The following is a 20,195-nucleotide window of genomic DNA, read 5'->3' as shown; positions in this document are numbered from 1 at the left end:
AATAATGAAAAATGAGTTACCAACGAGTATAATTTTTAGAATGTATCTTTTCAAATACATTATGGTGCTGGGTATATTGTATTGTGCTTCTTTTATATTTGGTGATGTACTTCAGTTGGCAATACCAGCTAGAAATGCACAGAGCTGTATATGTATGGCACAGTATTTCAATTTACACATTTTCTTCCCAAAAACCTAACTGGCTTGAACAGTGGTTCCTTTGAGAACCTGTGGTTGACTTAAAATCATTTTACTTAAAATCATGATTTTTAGGAATGCAGGCACAACTTGAAGTAAGACTTACTGTACAGCTACTATATGCTCACCATGATTCTGCTGATGATCACCATGTAGATTCACACTTGAACAACTGTCACTTTAAGGAAGTACTAGATGTCAGTACAGAGGAATCTCGATTATCCAAATGTAATTATCCAAATATCAGATTATCCGAAGGGGATCTCAAGGTCACGATAGAAACATTACATCAAAGAGCTGTTTCAACCCTGATCGCGTCTTTTGTTTACAGGTAGAATGATTAAAAATGACCTCGGCTCACTGAAATGCTGCTGAGAACAGTCCTTGACAGTCCAGTCACCATCGCTAAATGACTGACATCACGCCCTCTCTTCCCTTCTCCCCAACACCCCCCCCCCCGCCACACTTTCCTTGGGGTACTGCACAGGTGTGTACCCTAAACCCCCGCCTTCCCCAGATAATTTCTCCAACATTGTCCTGTACATGGCAGAGGTAGAACCTGTCAAAAAGTCATGTGTGTGTACGCGTGAGCTGGAGACTTACCCCACAAAGGCAGCAGCAGTCTTGTTGGTGTCCAGTCCAGCTGCCCCGGAGGGGGCGGGGGGCGCAAATGGAGGTCGGACGATGAGTAGGGATGGATGGGAGTGCGGAGTTGAGGGAACGGGATCGGGGTTGCAGGGTTGGGGATGGGCGCGGGTGGACGGGGGGAGCGATGTTGGTCAGCGTTGGGGTGGGGTGGGGTGGGAGCGGACAGGGTTGAGGGCGGCAGCAGTGTGGGAATGGATAGGGTGGGAGCAGATGGGGTTGGGGTGAGTGGGGGGCAGCATGGGAGCGGATGCGGTTGGGAGGGGGGTCTCGTGCGCAGTGTGCCTTTTCTTCGTCTCCTGAATGGGGAGCGGACTTCACAGAAAACTCTTGAGACCCAGAGGAAATCAATTAAACGAATAATAAATTATCTGAACAAAATAGTGCCCACCCATCTCATTTGGATAATGGAGGTTTGTCTGTATTTGTAAATTACATCCCAGTAAGAAGTAAATGCAAGAGAGAGGGAACAAGAGAAGGAGAAGCAGAGAGAGAAATAAATGCTCGCTGAAACGAAGAATGTAGCTATTATGTTGGTATCAGGAGGATGGTGTATCAGTGTATCTAGAAGTGTATTTTTTTATTCTTTAGCTTTATCTTTCAACTCCCGAAGACCTTGGTTTTTGCTTGATAACATCACAGTCAAACAGGATCAACAAATCAGCATCAAATGGGCATATATCTTAAAGCAAGTCCTTACTGTTTATTTGTTCTTTGGTCATTAACTGTGCTGTTGCATTGCCCACAGAGTTTGGGAACTCCGTGTCTTGCTGGAAGGATAAAATTATCTCCAGATCTGATTTGCTTGGTTTTGCATCCTCAGTAAAGTAAAATCCACTTAGATAGTCTGGAGGAGGCACAGGATTCTGACCAAAGCAAAACAAAAAGGACATTTTGGAGGATTTCATTGTATTTATTTTTAATTCTGATTCAGAAATATTGGATGGAAAGGGTAAGTAAAATATTACTTGCAAAAGGAAATTAACCACACCATACAAATGTCTATTTTAATTTTGCCTTCTCACTCACATGTAGACAGCTTCAGCTGATAGAACAGGACAACTAAGCTCGCTCAATGGCAAAGTGAGTAAAAGTAACTTACTATTACTTGTAAAAATGTTAGATTAGAATGACCAAAATAATCAAAGATTGGCTTTATGTCCAAGCATAATTCAGCTGCATTACCACGTTGTGGGACTTGTACAATTACCCACCCATTTTGAAACCCAAAGAGTTTTTCTCATGGACATAAAGCTAGTGCAGTCAAGACAGAATCAGTCATGTTTAAATTCAGTGGCATCACCTTTTCCACTATTGTCATCATTGCAACAACAGATGGGATACAAGCAAAGCTTCATGACAAAAAATGCTTCTCAAAGTTTAAATGTCCATGAGCAGTGCAAGGGTTGACTGATGCACAGACAAGCACAGAGAATTTGAAATATTCAAACTCTGGTTATAAATGTGGCCTGTTTGTTGCAGCCAATCACCTTAACTTTATGAATTTTCTTAACTAGTTTCTCTGATGTCTTGATGATCTCTCTCATTGTTTACTGGGGCTCTGGAAATCTTTAAGAGGAGCATTTCACTACATATGACTTCAGATTAGGGCTATTGAGGCACAATGGTAGTGCATCAGGATCTGAAGGCTTAGGTTCAATTTTCATCTACTCCAGAGGTCTGCTGCACATGTCTGAATAGATTGATTAAAAATATGTACAACCTGAATGTGCTTCCTGGCACCTCTACCACTAAACTTCCTCCTTCTGAGGAAGTCCTCTATTTTCCAAAGAATTGGCAAGTTTCTATGATTCTAAGGACCTTTCTACTCGAGAAGGTAATTGTATTTAAACAGATTCAATTGCATCAATTTGTTAAATTGTGTTCTCCATTTTCTGTCATATCACCAACTGCCCCAACTGTGCTACAAATATGTTTGTATTGTATTTGAATGCTTCCTGGCAATATTTTTTAGTGCTATTGACATTTGTACAGTTATCTGCAAATTTAACTTCTGTCAAAACTAGAAGTCTATCCATCCATAAATGCCAGCACAAATTGGGCATTTCCAAATTAAATTCCTTCAATCTCAATAGACAATAGACAATAGGTGCAGGAGTAGGCCATTCTGCCCTTCGAGCCTGTACCACCATTCAATATGATCATGGCTGATCATCCTTAATCAATATCCTGTTCCTGCCTTATCTCCATAACCCTTGATTCCACAATCCTTGAGAGCTCTATCCAACTCTTTCTTAAATGAATCCAGAGACTGGGCCTCCACTGCCCTTGGGGCAGAGCATTCCACACAGCCACCACTCTCTGGGTGAAGAAGTTTCTCCTCATCTCTGTCCTAAATGGTCTACCCCGTATTTTTAAGCTGTGTCCTCTGGTTCGGCACTCACCCATCAGCGGAAACATGTTTCCTGCCTCCAGAGTGTCCAATCCTTTAATAATCTTATATGTCTCAATCATATCCCCTCTCAGTCTTCGAAACTCAAGGGTATACAAGCCCAGTAGCTCCAGTCTTTCAGTGTAAGGTAATCCCGCCATTCCAGGAATTGACCTCGTGAACCTACACTGCACTCCCTCAATAGCCAGAACGTCTTTCCTCAAATTTGGAGACCAGAACTGCACACAGTACTCCAGGTGTGGTCTCATCAGGGTCCCGTACAGCTGCAGAAGAACTTCTTTGCTTCTATACTCAATCCCTCTTATTATGAAGACCAGCATGCTATTAGCCTTCTTCACTACCTGCTGTACCTGCATGCTTACCTTCATTGACTGATGTACAAGAACATCCACATCTCTCTGTACTGCCCCTTTACCTAAATTGATTCCATTGAGGTAGTAATCTGCCTTCCTGTTCTTGCCACCAAAGTGGATAACCATACATTTATCCACATTAAACTGCATCTGCCATGCACCTGACCACTCACCTAACTTGTCCAGGTCACCCTGTAATCTCCTAACATCCTCATCACATTTCCCCCTGCCACCCAGCTTAGTATCATCAGCAAATTTGCTAATGTTATTACTAATACCATCTTCCATATCATTAACATATATTGTAAAAAGCTGCAGTCCCAGTATTGATCCCTGCGGTACCCCACTGGTCACTGCCTGCCATTCTGAAATGGAGCCATTTATCACTACTCTTTGTTTCCTATCAGCCAACCAACTTTCAATCCAAGTTAGTACTTTGCCCCCAATACCATGCGCCCTAATTTTGCTCACTAACCTCCTATGTGGGACTTTATCAAAAGCTTTCTGAAAGTCCAGGTACACTACATCTACTGGATCTCCCTCGTCCATCTCCAGAGTTACATGCTCAAAAAATTCCAGAAGATTAGTCAAGCATGATTTCCCCTTCATAAATCCATGCTGACTCTGACCTATCCTGTTACTACTATCCAGATGTGTCGTAATTTCATCCTTTATAATAGACTCCAGCATCTTTTCCACCACTGAGGTCAGACTAACTGGTCTATAATTTCCTGCTTTCTGTCTCCCACCTTTCTTTAAAAAATGGTACAACATTAGCCGCCCTCCAATCTGCAGGAACTGATCCCAAACCTATTGAACTCTGGAAAATAATCACCAATACATCCATGATTTCTCGAGCCACCTCCTTCAGTACCCTGGGCTGTAGACCATCAGGCCCCAGGGATTTATCAACCTTCAGACCTAACAGTCTCTCCAACACCAATTCCTGGCAAATATAAATTCCCTTCAGTTCAGGTCCTTCAGCCACTGTTACCTCAGGAAGATTACTTGTGTCTTCCCCAGTGAACACAGATCTGAAGTACCAATTCAATTCTTCTGCCATTTCTTTGTTCCCCATAATATATTCCCCTGTTTCTGTCTTCAAGGGCCCAATTTTAGTCTTAACCATTTTTTTGCCTTTCGCATACCTAAAAAAACTTTTACTATCCTCCTTTATATTATTGGCCAGTTTACCTTCGTAGCTCATTTTTTTCTCTGCGTATTTCCTTCTTAGTAATCCTCTGTTGTCCTTTAAAAACAGCAAACAACCTACAGAATTCCAACATATATTCTGCCCTAGTCTGTCATTAGTCTTTCTAAATTTGTTCAAATTTGACCATGCCTCTTAAGCAGTCGATAGCTCAACGTTTTAATAAATTTATCCGCAGTTAACAATCCATCCAAACCTTCGCCCGTGTTCAAATCATTAGGTTTCAATTTTGAAAAATGTTGCTTCTTATCTAGCTAGTATGATAACAGATGTGCTAAGCCCCACCTTGCCTTCACTTTGGTAAAGAAGTAACCCAGATTCACCTCATAACACCATTCTTCCACTGGTCAAAAGGCTTAGCTTCAGAAAGCAGGTGGGCAACTATACCCATTTTGACTCAATCACTCCCTGCTACCAACATTAGACTCCAAACAATAACAGTATTTAAGCATAACTCAAGTTCACACTTTTATGTGAATGCTTTATTTTAGTTAGTCACATTCCATGCAAGTCATACCTCACTACTAGCTCCCCATACTTATACAACTAATTCAATTTTTTTTTAATATTCAGGGATGTTCAAACCTTTTAATTCTTCATTAATATTTTTGTCATCTGTTCCCTCATTCTATTGGGTCTTGGGCATTCTTTCATACCGCATTAGATGATAACAGGGACAAGCCTGTTTATACCACCTGTTAAATACTGGAAAGAAGTACTGAACTGGTGTTGGGAGAGGCCCCCTCTAGATTGCAAAAATAATCTTATCACAGATATCCCTTATCAAAATGTTTAAAATACTTTTATATTAAAATTTAAGATTTTTCTTCAGAAATCCAGGTAATAATCCTAGCTGGAAGCTTCATGTCACTCCCATTTTTGTCTTTTGATCAGCTGTCAAGACAGATCTGACCTCAAAGTGGAAACTCCATTCCTAATACAATGAGATCATAAGTGCAGGAATACCCAGTTGGCCCATCAAGGCAACATTGTCCCTGTTTGATCAATAAGATTATGGCTACTGTGACTGACCCCCTTAAATCCACTTTCTTGCCTGTCCCATATAACCTTGACTCCCTTGGGAATCACAAACCTGTAAACATAGTCTTTATTTTGAAGATGACCTTGCTGCCAGATGATGTCCATTTTTCCTCAGGGCGGCAGATATAGATTCTGCCTGCCCCATCTCTCTCAAGCCCCCCAACTCCCCCGCTTCCCATTCCCATTCTGGACAAGAAGTGGAAAACTAAGACCTGGCATATCCACAGCCTTGTCTAGAGCTCAAGCCCTTTTTTCACTAAAGTGGCTTTTTATAGAAGTGAACTGCTAATCATCACTACACGAACACAAATGTATCTCCTGACATAGATTGAATAGAGTTACCTGTGTGTGTGGTAAAAGTCGAATCAACAAAGTACAGCAGGGAATTGTACGTTGGCGTTTGAACGATCTTGCACTAAGAGGAGTCTGTTCTGTTGACGGCATCCCTTGTTTTAGTTTGAGTTGGAATCCTCCAACGTTTAACTCTCCATTTTCATTGAACAAGGAAAGCATAGCATCGCCTGAAAAACCAAACAGTAATCAAATAAATAGTTGTCAGAATCTTGCAGGTTGTGTATTTCCCTTTCAGTTACAGTGTATGTTTGTGTAATAGTCAGAATTAACTGTATTTGACCAGGTTAAAATAAACATTATGACTGCAATAACAATGTGACTACAATTCTAATCAAAGAGATACAGCTGTCTATACATAACTATAATTTTTGTAAATACCCATCTTTTTAACTGATTATTTCTTCTGAAAGTCTTTCTGAACAATTATTACCCAGGTTGTAAGTTTACTTGCTGAGCTGGTAGATTTGTTCTCAGATGTTTATCACCATGCTGGTAGTATCATCAGTGAGCCTCTGATGAAGCACTGGTGTTCTGTCCCACTTGCTATTTGTGTGTTTTGGTCTGTTATGGTGGGTGATATCACTTCCGGTTCTTTTTCTGACAAGTTGGTAAATGGGGTCCAAATCGATATTTTTGTCGATGGAGTTCTGGTTTGAATGCCAGGCCTCTAGGAATTCCCATGCATGTCTTTGTTTAGCCTGTCCCAAGATGGATGTATTGTCCCAGTCGAACTGGTGTCTCTCTTTGTCTGTGTGTATGGATACTTGTAATAGTTGGTAGTATACTAGAAAAAGACATTAATACTAAACAACAGTGGACCAAGACAAAGAAAAGACCAGCACTACAAGAAAAACTGGCCAAGCTCCTCACAGCAATAACACGGATAATTCAGAGACTGGAATAAAGAACCTGCCGGACCGACCACCCACAGGCACAGAAAAGGCTGTCCTAGTACGAGGGATAAACTTCAACCACAGGGATACAGACAAAAAGAACTTCCTAGTAGCACTGGAATCCACCTTGAAAGACAACAGATTTACGGAAGAAATTCAGTAGACCATCAGACAGACAGTAGCACCAACACTAAGCAGAAAGAAGGAAAATACCCTCAACACACTGGAAAGGAAAGCCCTGGAAGGACTCAGAAAAGACATAAGTATTGTAATCCTACCAGCAGACAAAGGGCGTATGACCATCATCCTGAACAGAACACAATACATTGCAAAAGCACACACACTACTCTCAGATATTGAAACCTACTAACATGTGGCGATGGACCAGTCTCCACAGCTAGAAAAACATAATACAACACCCGAGGAAACTTCACAAGATAGCAGGTGACATTAACAAGCTAGACCCCCAAAGAATAAAACCTGAAGGATCCAACACACCCCGTTTCTATGGATTATCAAACATACATAAACAAGGGGCTCCCTTCAGACCCATCGTCTCACTTCCTAGTACACCAACATACAGTCTAGCAAAGGAACTGCAACGTAACCTGAAGCACCTAGTAGAACACTCAAGCCATTCCATCCACTTTGTAGGCGGCACGGTGGCACAGTGGTTAGCATTGCTGCCTCACAGTGCCAGAGACCCGGGTTCAATTCCTGCCTTAGGCAACTGACTGTGTGGAGTTTGCACATTCTCCCCGTGCCTGTGTGGGTTTCCTCCGGGTGCTACGGTTTCCTCCCACCGTCCAAAGATGTGCAGGTCAGGTGAATTGGCCATGCTAAATTGTCCATAGTGTTAGGTAAAGGGGTAAATGTAGGGTTATGGGTGGGTTGCGCTTCGGCGGGTCGGCGTGGACTTGTTGGGCCGAAGGGCCTGTTTCCACACTGTAAGTAATCTAATCTAAAAGACATCACAGTAGAACAAAAAGCCAATGGAGAGCTGCAGACCAGCATCTACAGAAAAGCCACACACACACTGATGAGATACTCAACTACAGGAGTAATCATCCCATTACCCACAAACAGAGCTGCATCAGGACATTATTTAAATGAGTCACAACACACTGCAGCACCCAGGAACTATGAGACGCCAAGGAAAAACACCTATACAACACTTTCAAGAATGAATACCTGATAAGCACAGTCTGCCCATTCCTACACAACAGACCTAAACAAGAAGATACAACATGCCCAGAGATTCTAGCACCCTTCCATACATTAAATATATCTTGGAGATGACGACCAGTCTACTCTGGCCTCTAGGTATCATGGTAGCCCACAAACCTACTACCACACTGAAACAGCTCTTGATGAATTTAAAGAACCCTTTACCAACAACCAACAGAATGAACGTCATATACAAAATACCCTGCAAGGACTGCAACAACATGACATTGGACAGATGGGTAGGAAGCTAGCCACCAGGATACAGCACCAACTAGCCACCAAAAGACAACACCAATTATCACTAGTTTCCATACACACAGACAAAGAGTGACACCAGTTCAACTGGAACAATATATCCATCCTGGGCAGGCTAAACAAAGGCACGCACAAGAATTCCTAAAGGCCTAGCATTCAAACCAGAACTCCATCAACAAAAACATCGATCTGGACCCCATTTACCAACCTCTCACAAAAAGAACTGGAAGTGATATCACACACCACAGTAGACCAAGACACATAAATGACAGTGAGACAGAACACCAGTCCTTCGCTGGAGGCTCACTGATGATGTTACCTAGCATGGTAATGAAACATCTGAGAACAAATCTACCAGTTCAGCAAGCAAACTTACAACCTGACCCATAACCGGAGTTACAAATCTTCTCTAAAATTGCAAATTATTCCCCAGTCAAGAGGACTGATTGCCTTTTCTTAGGACTGGAACAATGCTGCATTGTACAGATCACAAATAGATGAAAAAATTAGTTTGGAAAATTGACATTTTGATGAATTATGTCATGAACCAAAATCATACCACTTGTGCTACAGAGCTTTGTAGCTGCAACAAAATGATCACCAGAAGATGATGTCTTTAAGTTGACATCTAGGCATGGAATTCGTGGGTATGGAGTATTGTGTTGCTTTCTAGAATGCCAGTTCCCTGCTCCACCATATGCACAGGTCTATTGTTAGAGAACAAATGGAATTTTCCAATCACCTTCCAAGTTCCTGGAGGCATTGGGAAACAGTATCGCTCCCTGGAGGTTGCTCCCAGTGGTTTTCCCTTTCTTCAGATGCAGCTGCAGTTCATCCCACAGAACAACTCTCCAGTAGATACCAGCCACTGAGGCCATTTTAAAATTTGAAGTTAAAATTGAAGAGAGAGTGCTTCCATCTTGTGGTGACCTAGAAAGGCAGTCTGCTGTTTCTTCAGTGTTGCAAAGCTTCCAATTGGCGCTTACTTTTGAGAGCCTGGCTGCTGACCTTCTTTTGAACCCTCTGGCCAGTAATTGGCCACATTGTAGAAAATGAGAACAGAGTAAACTGCCCCACAGTACAGGTTCCTAAACCCCATATGTGCCTGATAACAGGATCCTGGAGCCTGTGGGGAAAGTTCTGTCCATAATGTATGTAAAACTTACATATAATCTATAAAAAAACCAACAGATTGACCAGTCAGCCGCCTTGTGAAAATTAACTTAGCAATTCTCTTTATCTACTTAATTACTGAGCTAGAAATGGGTTCGCTGGTTTTAATAAATACCAATTGTGACAGACTTAGTTAATGATATTTAGTCGAAGTCCAGAAGCTTATTTGTTACGAAGCTTACTTAAAAGGGTAGACCCTTTAATACAAATATTAAAATGCTAGAATCTCACACAGAGTCACCACATTTCAGAAGTTATAAAGGAGACAGCTTACAGGAATAGTAAGCTTCAGGTTCAAACAGCTTCCCTTTACACTACCATAGATGATTCAACTGCACATTAACAAAGTAAAATATAATTTTGTTGAAGGAATGGTAACATTAACAAAAATGGGGATTGACCATGTTAAGATTTTTTTGATTCTTTCATGGGGCCACTGCTGTTTGTCATTTTTATAAATAACCTGGATGAGGGCATATTAGGATAGGGTAGTAAATTTGTGGATGACACTAAAGTCAGTGGAGTTGGGGACAATGTGGAGGGATGTTGCAGGTTACAGAGGGACACAGATAAGCTGCAAAGCTGGGCTGAGAGGTAGCAAATGGAGTTTAATGCGGAAAAGTGTGAGGTGATTTACTATGGAAGGAGTAGCAGGAATACAGAGTACTGGGTTAATGGTAAGATTCTTAGTAGTGTGGATGAGCATAGATGCCTGAAAGTGTCCACCCAGGTTGACAGGGTTGTTAAGAAGGCGCACAGTGTGTTACCTTTTATTGGTAGAGGGACTGAGTTTCGGAGCCATGGGATCATGTTGCAGCTGTACAAAACTCTGGTGCAAGCTGCTTTTGGAGTATTACATATAGTTCTGGTCAATGAATTATAGGAAGGATGTGGAAGCATTGAGAAGGGTGCAGAGGAGATTTTCTAGGATGTTGCCTGATATGGAGGGAAGGTCTTATGAGGAAAAGCTGAGGGATTTGAGGCTGTTTTCGTTAGAGAGAAGAAGGCTAAAAGGTGACTTAATAGAGACATACAAGATGGTCAGAGGATCAGATAGGGTGGATAGTGAGAGTCTTTTTCCTCAAATGGTCATGGCTAGCATGAGGATACACAGCTTTAAGTTGTAGGGCGATAGATATAGGACAGATGTCAGAGGTCATTTCTTTACTCAGAGTGTAGTAGGGGTGTGGAACACCCTGCCTGCAACAGTAGTAGACACGCCAACTTTAAGGGCATTTAAATGGCCATTGGATAAACATATGGATGATAATGGAATTGTGTAGGTTAGATGGGCTTCAGATTGATTTCACAAGTTCGCGCCACATTGAAGGCTGAAGGGCCTGTACTGTGCTGTAATGTTATATGGAACCTAGACAGGTGACAAATGTGGCAAGACCAGCATTTATTGTCCATCCCCAATTGTCCTTGAACTGAGGATTTTTAGGTCATTTCAGAGGACATCCACTTTACTGTCACAAGTCTGGAGTCATAAGTAGGGCTGGCTAGGTAAGAATGACAGATTTCCTTCCCTAAATGATACAAGTGAATGAAGAAGATATTTAAATTTCATCAACAGTGAAACTACTTTTCACCTTTTCTTCCCCTTTTTATTAACTTTGTTTAAATCCCACAAGCTGCTGCAGTGGGATCTGAACACACTGCCTCTCACATTAGCTTGGGTGTTCAGATTACTAGTCCAATGACATTACCATTCTGTCACTATTTCTCCTATCGACACCTCACAATTGAAATAAAGTTAGAAAATGTTGGAAATTCACAGTGATTCAATCACCATCCAAAAATATTATATTTTATCACTTTACTGTTTTAATGTGAGACACTTTGTTTTAATTCCAGAATTCCAACATTTCTGAGTTTTGGATCCAAGAGGTCTCCTATGAATATTTCAGACTGTGAACATGATAGGAGAAAAGACTGCAGTCTGAGCAAGAGACTTATTTGTATATTCCCTTTTCAAGAATACATGTGGATAGGGGTTAAAAGCTAATTTCAATTCTGGTCAATATACGTGAGTGGCACAGTGGTCTACTGTGAACATCTTGGAACAGCCATTAAACACGAGGACATGCCGCAACCCAAAGGACTAGCCACACTACCATACATCAGGAGCATTTCCGAACTGACAGCCAGATACTGCGACCACTAGGACTAATAACAGCACACAAACCAACAGCCACGCTCAGACAATTCACCAGAACGAAGGACCCGATACCCAACATGAGCAAAACTAATGTAGTGTACAAAATCCCATGCAAGGACTGCACAAAACACTACATCGGACAAACAGGAAGACAGTTAACGATCTGTATACACGAACACCAACTAGCCACGAAATGACACGATCAGCTATCCTTAGTAGCCACACACACAGACGACAAGCAACATGAATTCGACTGGGACAACACTACCATTATAGGGCAAGCAAACAGAGAACAGCCAGGGAATTCCTAGAGGCATGGCACTTATCCACGGACTCTATCAACAAACACATCGACCTGGACCCAATATACCGACCACTACAGCTGACAGCTTGAACTGACAACCGGAAGCGGCAGAGACTGGCCACTATAAATGCCGGAAAAAACATCACAGAAGCGCTTCACAGGAGGCTCCCAAGCACTGAGGATGTCACCTAGACAGGGGACGAAACGTTTGCAAGACAAATTCCCAGCTCGGCGAACAGAACCACAACAGCCATTAAACACCTCAGCATTTCAGGTAAAGAAAGGGAGGATTTTCTCAATGTCAGTGCAGCTAGCCAGCCACCATTGAAAGGAACTGTAACAAATTAGAGAACCTCAACCAGAGGCTGGTTGCAACACAAAGGTATGTTTGATTAGAATAATCAACCTAAATCAGTTTTGGAAAAGCAAAGGGTATGTTTACAAGTTACTTGCATTCATAGCCAGATAAGTTTTTACAATCCCTAATTAATCTCTGGAGGATCCTCCCTGCCCCTGCAAAAGTAAAGTAAAACTTGTTCTACGGTTGCAGAATATTTGTAAATTTCAACAGTGGTAGTTTGGCAAGGGACTATTTGGGCATTGCATTTTTGAGTTTCTTATTAACCAACATTATGAGAATTTGAGTAGAAATTACAGTCCCCCATGATATAGTACAAACCTGTGAAATGGTCAGATCAGCTTCCAATATAGTAAGCTTTTTAAGCTTCAGCATTTGTAAAAATATCTTGGGGATAAATGAGAATCTTTGATTAAGTATATTTTTACATATTATATTTCTTTCTTTTAAAACTAAAATCTCCTTATTTTGTTTAAATTCTTTTCAACTGAGTGAAATAATCACCAAATGTAGAAATTTATTTTCACTTACCAATAATGACCAGGTCACCAGTATCGAAACTGATTGTGTACACTCTAAGCAAAACGAACACATTGGGATCTAGTGTTTCTTTGCCCTTCACATTTATAGTCATGCAATAATGGAACTCCGGGCACCTTGCTGGACTATTGAGTACTGGGAAAGCTGAGATATCAGGGAGATCACTGTGGCCTGAATGCAGTATTCGTCCAATCACCTTAAAAAGGAAAATGAAGAAAATGTCAAAACGTAATGGAATAACGACAATGGAGCCAAATCCACTCTCTCTATGTCTCCATCCTTTTCTCTCTTAACGAAACTCATTACTGGACTAAGGTTCTGCAGTAACTGCTTTGCTTCCACTAGCTCACCTCCATGTCAAACTTCAAATCCTAATCAACCACATGGTCTGTTACAACTGAGTCCAATTCTGTCTTCACTGAACACCTTCACACTTGTACTTCCAACACTGAACATATTAGTGGTCATGAGTGTGGTGTCAATTCAGAGGTATTGAGGTCACCTGTAGAACCGCAACATAGGTAAGCTAACTCACCAGAGACCGAGGAGCAAACTTGCTCCTTACGCAGACAGGACTACCATCACTCAATAGAGTTCAATCATATCAATAAGATGTAACTAAATTGAAAACTGAATCCTGGAGTGGACCACTACACAGAGTAAGAAAAAAATTAGACCACTGTTTCTTAATGGGATCATTGAAAGTCGCTGTAGGAAGATAACCAGTAACTTATTTAATGCTATTTGTGAAGTAAGATAAGTGTAATTGCTCTTGATTAGCAATATCAATCCTCTCCAATAACATTCTCATGTCCCCATAAGTGACCCATCCTCTTCTTGCAATCTGTGGATATTCTTCCCCTTCTCCCACTTTGCTGGAGCCCATTAGCAATGCTGACATGATGACAAATTACTGTTTGAATGCAAAAGAGGCCCAGTCATCAGAATGACTTGGGCCTTTTAGGGGGATATTATTGTAATCACACTGTCCACTGCTCACCAAAGGTGGAAATTAACCTGAGGTTTTGCAAGTATATCCCATTCATTCACTCATTATATCCAAAATTCAGTAAGCTTTCTCTATGTCTTACCTTGGTGATGGTTGCATTATCTGGGATATAACGTATTGCGTCAATGTACAGATCAAAAGGCTCATTTACCATTGTTGGATGTGGTAATACAATAGCTGGATTATGGGCAACCCATGGCGCAGTAAGAAAGTGTTCATCAGATTTCAAAACTCTGGCAAGATCAAAGCAGACAGATTCAGAGAAATATGCATTATAAAATTGTTCTTACAAATATTTTGCTACAAGGAAAGAGAGAGAGAGAGAAACAAAGACAGAGAAAAATAAAGACTTTTGCTATCCAATTTCCTTTTGTCTTCATTGCTGGTAAAGCAAATTGGAACATTGTGAGTTCATGAAAAAGGCGATATAAATGCATATTGAATCTTCCTACAACTTAAGTAGGTTTCCTGATATCTTATTGTCGTGATTAGAGTGGTATAGATTGTCAATATCCCCATACTCCGTTACTTCATGGTCATTTAGCAAATGTGCAAATAGATTAGTATGAAACAGAAGATTTTCAATCCTTCCTCCTTCCCCTCACCCCTCATGATGGTATGACTTCTTTTCACATGACCTAGATCCAACTTGTTCTCACCTGACATTTGTAATCTTTAGTAGGTATAACCAGCATGGCAGATATAAATAGAAATATTTGATTGTTTTCTCTTGCATAATTCAAGGAAATCTGGTTCCTGAAGCACCCTCATCTTCACAGATAAAAATCAAAATCACACATTAGCAGGTTATAGTTCAACAGGTTTATTTGGAAGTACTAGCTTTCGGAGTGCTGCTCCTTCATCAGGCTGCTGTGAAATAGGATCATAAGACACAGAATTCTGTGTCATGTTCCTGTTTCACAGCTACCTGATTAAGGAGTAGCACTCTGCAAGCTAGTGCTTCCAAATAAACCTGTTTGGATTATAACCTGGTGATGTGTGATTTTTAACTTTGTCCACCCCAGTCCAACACCAGTTCCTCCACATCACAGATAAAGATCATAAACGCAATAATGGTTGATTTGATAACTCTCAACGTCACTTTTCTATCTTTCCTATAAACTTGATTCCTTTGCTGATTAAAAAAAAACTATCTTGGTCTTGAATGCACTTAAGGAGCCAGCCTCAACTGCCCTCTGCGGTGGAGAATTCCACAGATTCATCAATCCAGGGGATAAGAAATTCCTCATTTATGTCTTAAATATGCAACCACTTATTCTGAGATTTCACCTTCTGGTCCTAGACTCTCCCACAAGGGGAAACAACCTTTTTGCATCTACCCTTTGAAGTCCCTTAAGAATCTTGCATGTTTCAATAAGGTCACTTCTCATTCTTCTAAATTTCAGTGAGTAAGCCCAAACTACTCAGCCTCTCCTCATAAGACTGTCCCTCCACACCTGATACCAGTTAATTCAGTGCAGTCTGGAATGCAAACAGTGTCTTTCTAGTCCATAAGGTTCAACAACTCACAGCAAGCTGAGGAATCAGACAAGTCACACATACAGATATTTGGAAAGGCAAATTGATTAGGAATAGTCAACATGGCATTGTGTGTGGGAAATCATGTTTCACAAACTTGATCGAATTTTTTGAAAAAGTAACAAAGAGGATTGATGAGGCAGAGCAGTAGATGTAATGTATATGGATTTCAGTAAGGTGTTCAACAAGGTTCCCCATGGTAGACTGGTTAGCAAGGTTAGATTTCATGGAATACAGGGTAATCTATCCATTTGAATATAGAACTGGCTTGAAGGTAGAAGACAGAAATTGGTGGTGAAGCGTTGCTTTTCAGATTGGAGGCCTGTGACCAGTGGTGTGCCATAAGGATCGATGCTAGGTCCACTGCTTTTCATCATTTACAGAAATCATGGATCATAGAATCCCCACACTCCCCACAATGTGGAAACAGGCCATTTGGCCAAACAAGTCCACATTGTGGGGATTCTATGATCCATGATTTCTATAAATGATGAAATGATGAAATTAATGGAAAAGATTCTTACCGACAGGATTTACTTGCATTTGGAAAAGAATGGACATTAGAATATAATCCCTCCAGCGTGAAAACAGGCCCTTCGGCCCAACAAGTCCACACCAACCCTCCGAAGAGTAACTTACCAAGATATGTTCCTGTGAGGTTGAAAAGCAAGGTTGAATGGAATAAGGAACCCTGGATGACAAGAGATATTGAGGCTTTGACCTGATAAAAGGAGGCATGGCTCAGGTACAGGCAGCTGGGATCAAGGGAATTCCTGGAGTTATACGGGGGATACAGGAGTTTACTGAAGAAGGGCGAAAAGGGGGAACGAGATAGCCTTGGCTGAGAAGATTAGGGTGAGTCCAAAGAGGTACTTTAAATATATTAAAGGAACTAGAGAGGAATAGGGCTCCTCAAGGTCCAAATTGCACATGTATGTGTAGAACTGCAGGAGATGGGTGAGGTCCTTAATGAATATTTTTCCTCTGTGTTTACCATGGAGGAAGACGTGGGAACTTGGGGAAGTTAGTGGTGATATCTTGGGGAAAGTCCATATCACAGTAGAAGAGGTTTTGGATGTATTGGAATGACTGACGGTGGAGATATCTCCTGGTTCTGACCAGATATATCGAAGAACACTGCAGGAGGCTAGAGAAGAAATTGCCAGGGTCCTGGCTGACATTTTTGCATCATTATTAGCTCTGGGTGAGGTCCTGGAAGTCTGGAGAGTAGTGCAAATTTGTGCCCTTGTTAAAGAAGGGCTGCAAAGAAAAGCCTGAGAACTATAGACCAGTTGGGCTAACATCTGTGGTGGGTAAGTTACTTGAGAAGATTCTGATGTAAGATATACATGCATTTGGAAAGACAGGTTTTGATTAGGAATAGTCAACATGGCTTTGTGCATGAGAGATCATGCCTCACAAATTTGTTGGAGTTCTTTGATGAAATGACCAGGAAGGCTGACCAGAAAAGATTTACAAGGATGTTGCCAGGGTTAGAGGATTTGAGCTACAGGGAGAGGCTGAACAGGCTGGGACTGCTTTTCCTGGAGCGTTGGAGGCTGAGGGGTGACCTTATAGAGGGTTATAAAATTGTGAGGGGCATGGATAGGGTAACTAGAGAAGGTCTTTTCCCTGCGAAGGGCGAGTCCAGAACTAGAGGGCATAGGGTTTAGGATGAGAGGGGAAAGATATAAAAGAGACCTAAGGGGCAACTTTTTCACGCAGAGCATGGTGCGTGTGTGGCATGAGCTGCCAGAGGAAATGGTGGAGGCTGGTACAATTGCAACATTTAAAAGGCATCTAGATGGGTATATGAATAGGAAGGGTTTGGAGGGATTTGGGCTGGGTGCTTGCAGTTGGGACTAGATCAGGTTGGGTTATCTGGGTGGCATGGACAAGTTGGACCGAAGGGTCTGTCTCCGTGCTGAACATCTCTATCTCTATGACATTCCTCTACCCTATTACTCTATATTTACTCCAGACCAATGCACCTAACCTTCAATCCTGAACACTCTGGGCAATTTAGCATGGCCAATCCACCTAGCCTGCACTTCTTTGGACTGTGGGAGGAAACCCACGCAGGCACAGGGAGAATGTGCAAACTCCACACACATACAGTCGCCTGAGGCTGGAATTGAACCAAGGTCCCTGGTGCTGTGAGGTAGCAGTGCTAACCACTGAGCCACCATGCCACCCACAGGATTAAGGATAGTCAGAATGGATTTGTGTGGGGAGGTTTTGTCTCACAAACGTGATTAGGTTTTTCAGGGAGTGGCAAAGATGATTGATGAAGGTAGGATGTAGTCTAAATGAACTTCAGGCTGGTCCAGAAGATTAAGTCATTTGAGATCAATAGTGAGTTTGTAAGTTGGATACAAAATTGGTTTGGTCATAGAAGACACAGGATAGTTGTGGAGGCATTTTTTTTGACTGGAGGTCTGTGACCAGTGGTGTTCTGCAAGGATGAATGTGGGACCTCTGTTGTTTGTAATACTTAAATATGAATTAGGTGAAAATGTAGGTGATCTGATTAGTATGTTTGCAGATGACACGAAAATTGGAATTGAGGATAGTGATGAAGGTTGTCAAATGATACAGCAGGATATAAATCAGTTGGAAAGTTAAGTGGAGAAACAGTAGATGGGAGTTTATTCCGGTAAGTGTGAGGTGGGGGTGCAAAAGAGGTGCACCAGGAAGTCATCTGGATTGGAGTGTAATAACTTTTAGGAGAGGTTGAATAAACTTGGACTGTTTTCACTAGACCATTGGAGGCTGAGGGGTGATCTGAATTGTCTTTTAAGTTATGAGAGGCGTGGATAGGATGGATAGTTGGAGTCTTTTTTTCACGGTTGAAATATCAAAGACTATGGGGGGATGAGTTTAAGGTGAATGGGGGAAAGTTTAAAGGAGATGTGTGAGGCAATGTTCTTTTTGCTCGGAGGATGGTTGGTGCCCAGAATGCACTGCTGGGAAGATGATAGAACCAGATACAATAGCAATGTTCAAGAGGGATTCAGACAGATAGGTGAACTGGCAGGAAACACAGGAATGTAGACCATTTGCAGATAGAAGGGATTAGTTTAGATTGGTACCATGGTCAGAGCAGATATAGTGGCCGTAGGACCTGTTCGTGTGCTGCACTGTTCTATATTCTATGTTCTAAAACTGTTTGCACCATTATTATTGCGAAACACTTCCAAAGATATCGAAATATAATTTGACTTTATGATGCTTGAAGTTAGAAATTAGGTGGAATTTTACACATGGTGCTACATTCCTGAAGACAGAATTACAGTTAGGCAGCTCTTTTACTTACATATCGGGACCCAAGACTACGTACAAATTTAGAGGGTCGGCAGCAGCTAGATGAAACACGTACAATTACATGATGGGTTTCCATTGAAGAATCCCATCATCAGTTGACAGTTCAGCAGGTCAGACCATGCTATTAAAAAGCCACCAAGACAAGCAGCAAAGCTCTGCCTTTAAACACATATGACTCACTTTTGCTGTAAATATTTCCAGAAAAAAAAAATTTTTGAACAGAATAACTCCAGGTAACAGCAATAACACTGGCGAGTGTATAGCAGAGTCACACAGACTAGCACCATCTGAATGCAATTGCTGCTCTGTACTGAGGCAACTGATCTCAGATAAGATGAAGGAAGGGATGTCAAATTGTTTTCTGAAACAATTGAATAAGGAAGAGAACCAATTCAAGCAAAACTCCTACTCCTGAAGACTATCTGTTGACCCTTCCATTCTTGTGAATGTATCACTGAGCACATGGAAATAGGTCCAAGCTCAATCATGATTAAATGTCTGCCAGCATACACTGCTGGATTTCTGAAGAAGGGCTTATGCCCAAAACGTTGATTCTCCTGATCCTTGGATGATGCCTGGCCTGCTGTGTTTTTCCAGCACCACATTTTTCAACTCTGGTCTCCAGCATCTGCAGTCTTCACTTTCTCCTGCCAGCATACACTGCCTAAGCATATTAATCAAGAACTGTAATTTGGGCAAGATATCAGGGACTGTCTATGTCTGTATTCCACAATACTTTAGGAGATCTAAGAAAGGAGAAAGAGATAGTGGAATTGGGTGGAGAGCAATAAATAAAAGTAATACTAAAATTGGATGTCTACATTGAACTTACAAGTCCTAAACCCCCAGTAGGGAACCATGTTAAAAGAGTTAGAGGGTATGGGCATTCAGAAATACAGGTACAGTATCATCAGTATTAGAGTCCTGATTCTTCTTTCTGTTCTCTTGTCAAGCATGCATTCTAGTTGGGAGCACAAAGCCAACATGCTTGCCCTTAGGTCTCACTGCAGAGACTGTCTTTGTATTTCAGGATGAACAGTAGAAAATTGAAGCAGAGAATGCATGCATTAATTGGACTATGAAATGCATTTCTATTTTTCTATTTTTTTATAAAGGCAAGACACAAACTGAAGGAGTCATAATATTCGAATAGATTCCCCCCCACCATTGATAGTGCAGGAAAAGTACCATTCACAGC

General features: G+C 41.4%; 1 protein-coding gene across 1 annotated transcript in view; it reads right to left on the bottom strand.

Moving 5' to 3' along the window:
- Nucleotides 1–20,195, bottom strand: part of LOC140491600 (uncharacterized) — a 161,154-nt gene that overhangs the window by 29,063 nt on the left and 111,896 nt on the right. The window contains exons 21-24 of the mRNA XM_072590028.1: nt 14,217–14,367; nt 13,117–13,321; nt 6,203–6,381; nt 1,544–1,709 (exon numbers count right to left, since the gene is read on the bottom strand). Of these exons, the coding sequence (XP_072446129.1) occupies nt 1,544–1,709; nt 6,203–6,381; nt 13,117–13,321; nt 14,217–14,367 (701 nt within the window). The remainder of the gene's footprint in view (nt 1–1,543; nt 1,710–6,202; nt 6,382–13,116; nt 13,322–14,216; nt 14,368–20,195) is intronic.

This window comes from Chiloscyllium punctatum, chromosome 19 (genome assembly GCF_047496795.1).
Source record: "Chiloscyllium punctatum isolate Juve2018m chromosome 19, sChiPun1.3, whole genome shotgun sequence".
Lineage (NCBI taxonomy): Eukaryota > Metazoa > Chordata > Chondrichthyes > Orectolobiformes > Hemiscylliidae > Chiloscyllium > Chiloscyllium punctatum.
The sequence above is the reverse complement of the archived record's forward strand: the minus strand, read 5'-3'. Positions and strand labels throughout refer to the sequence as shown.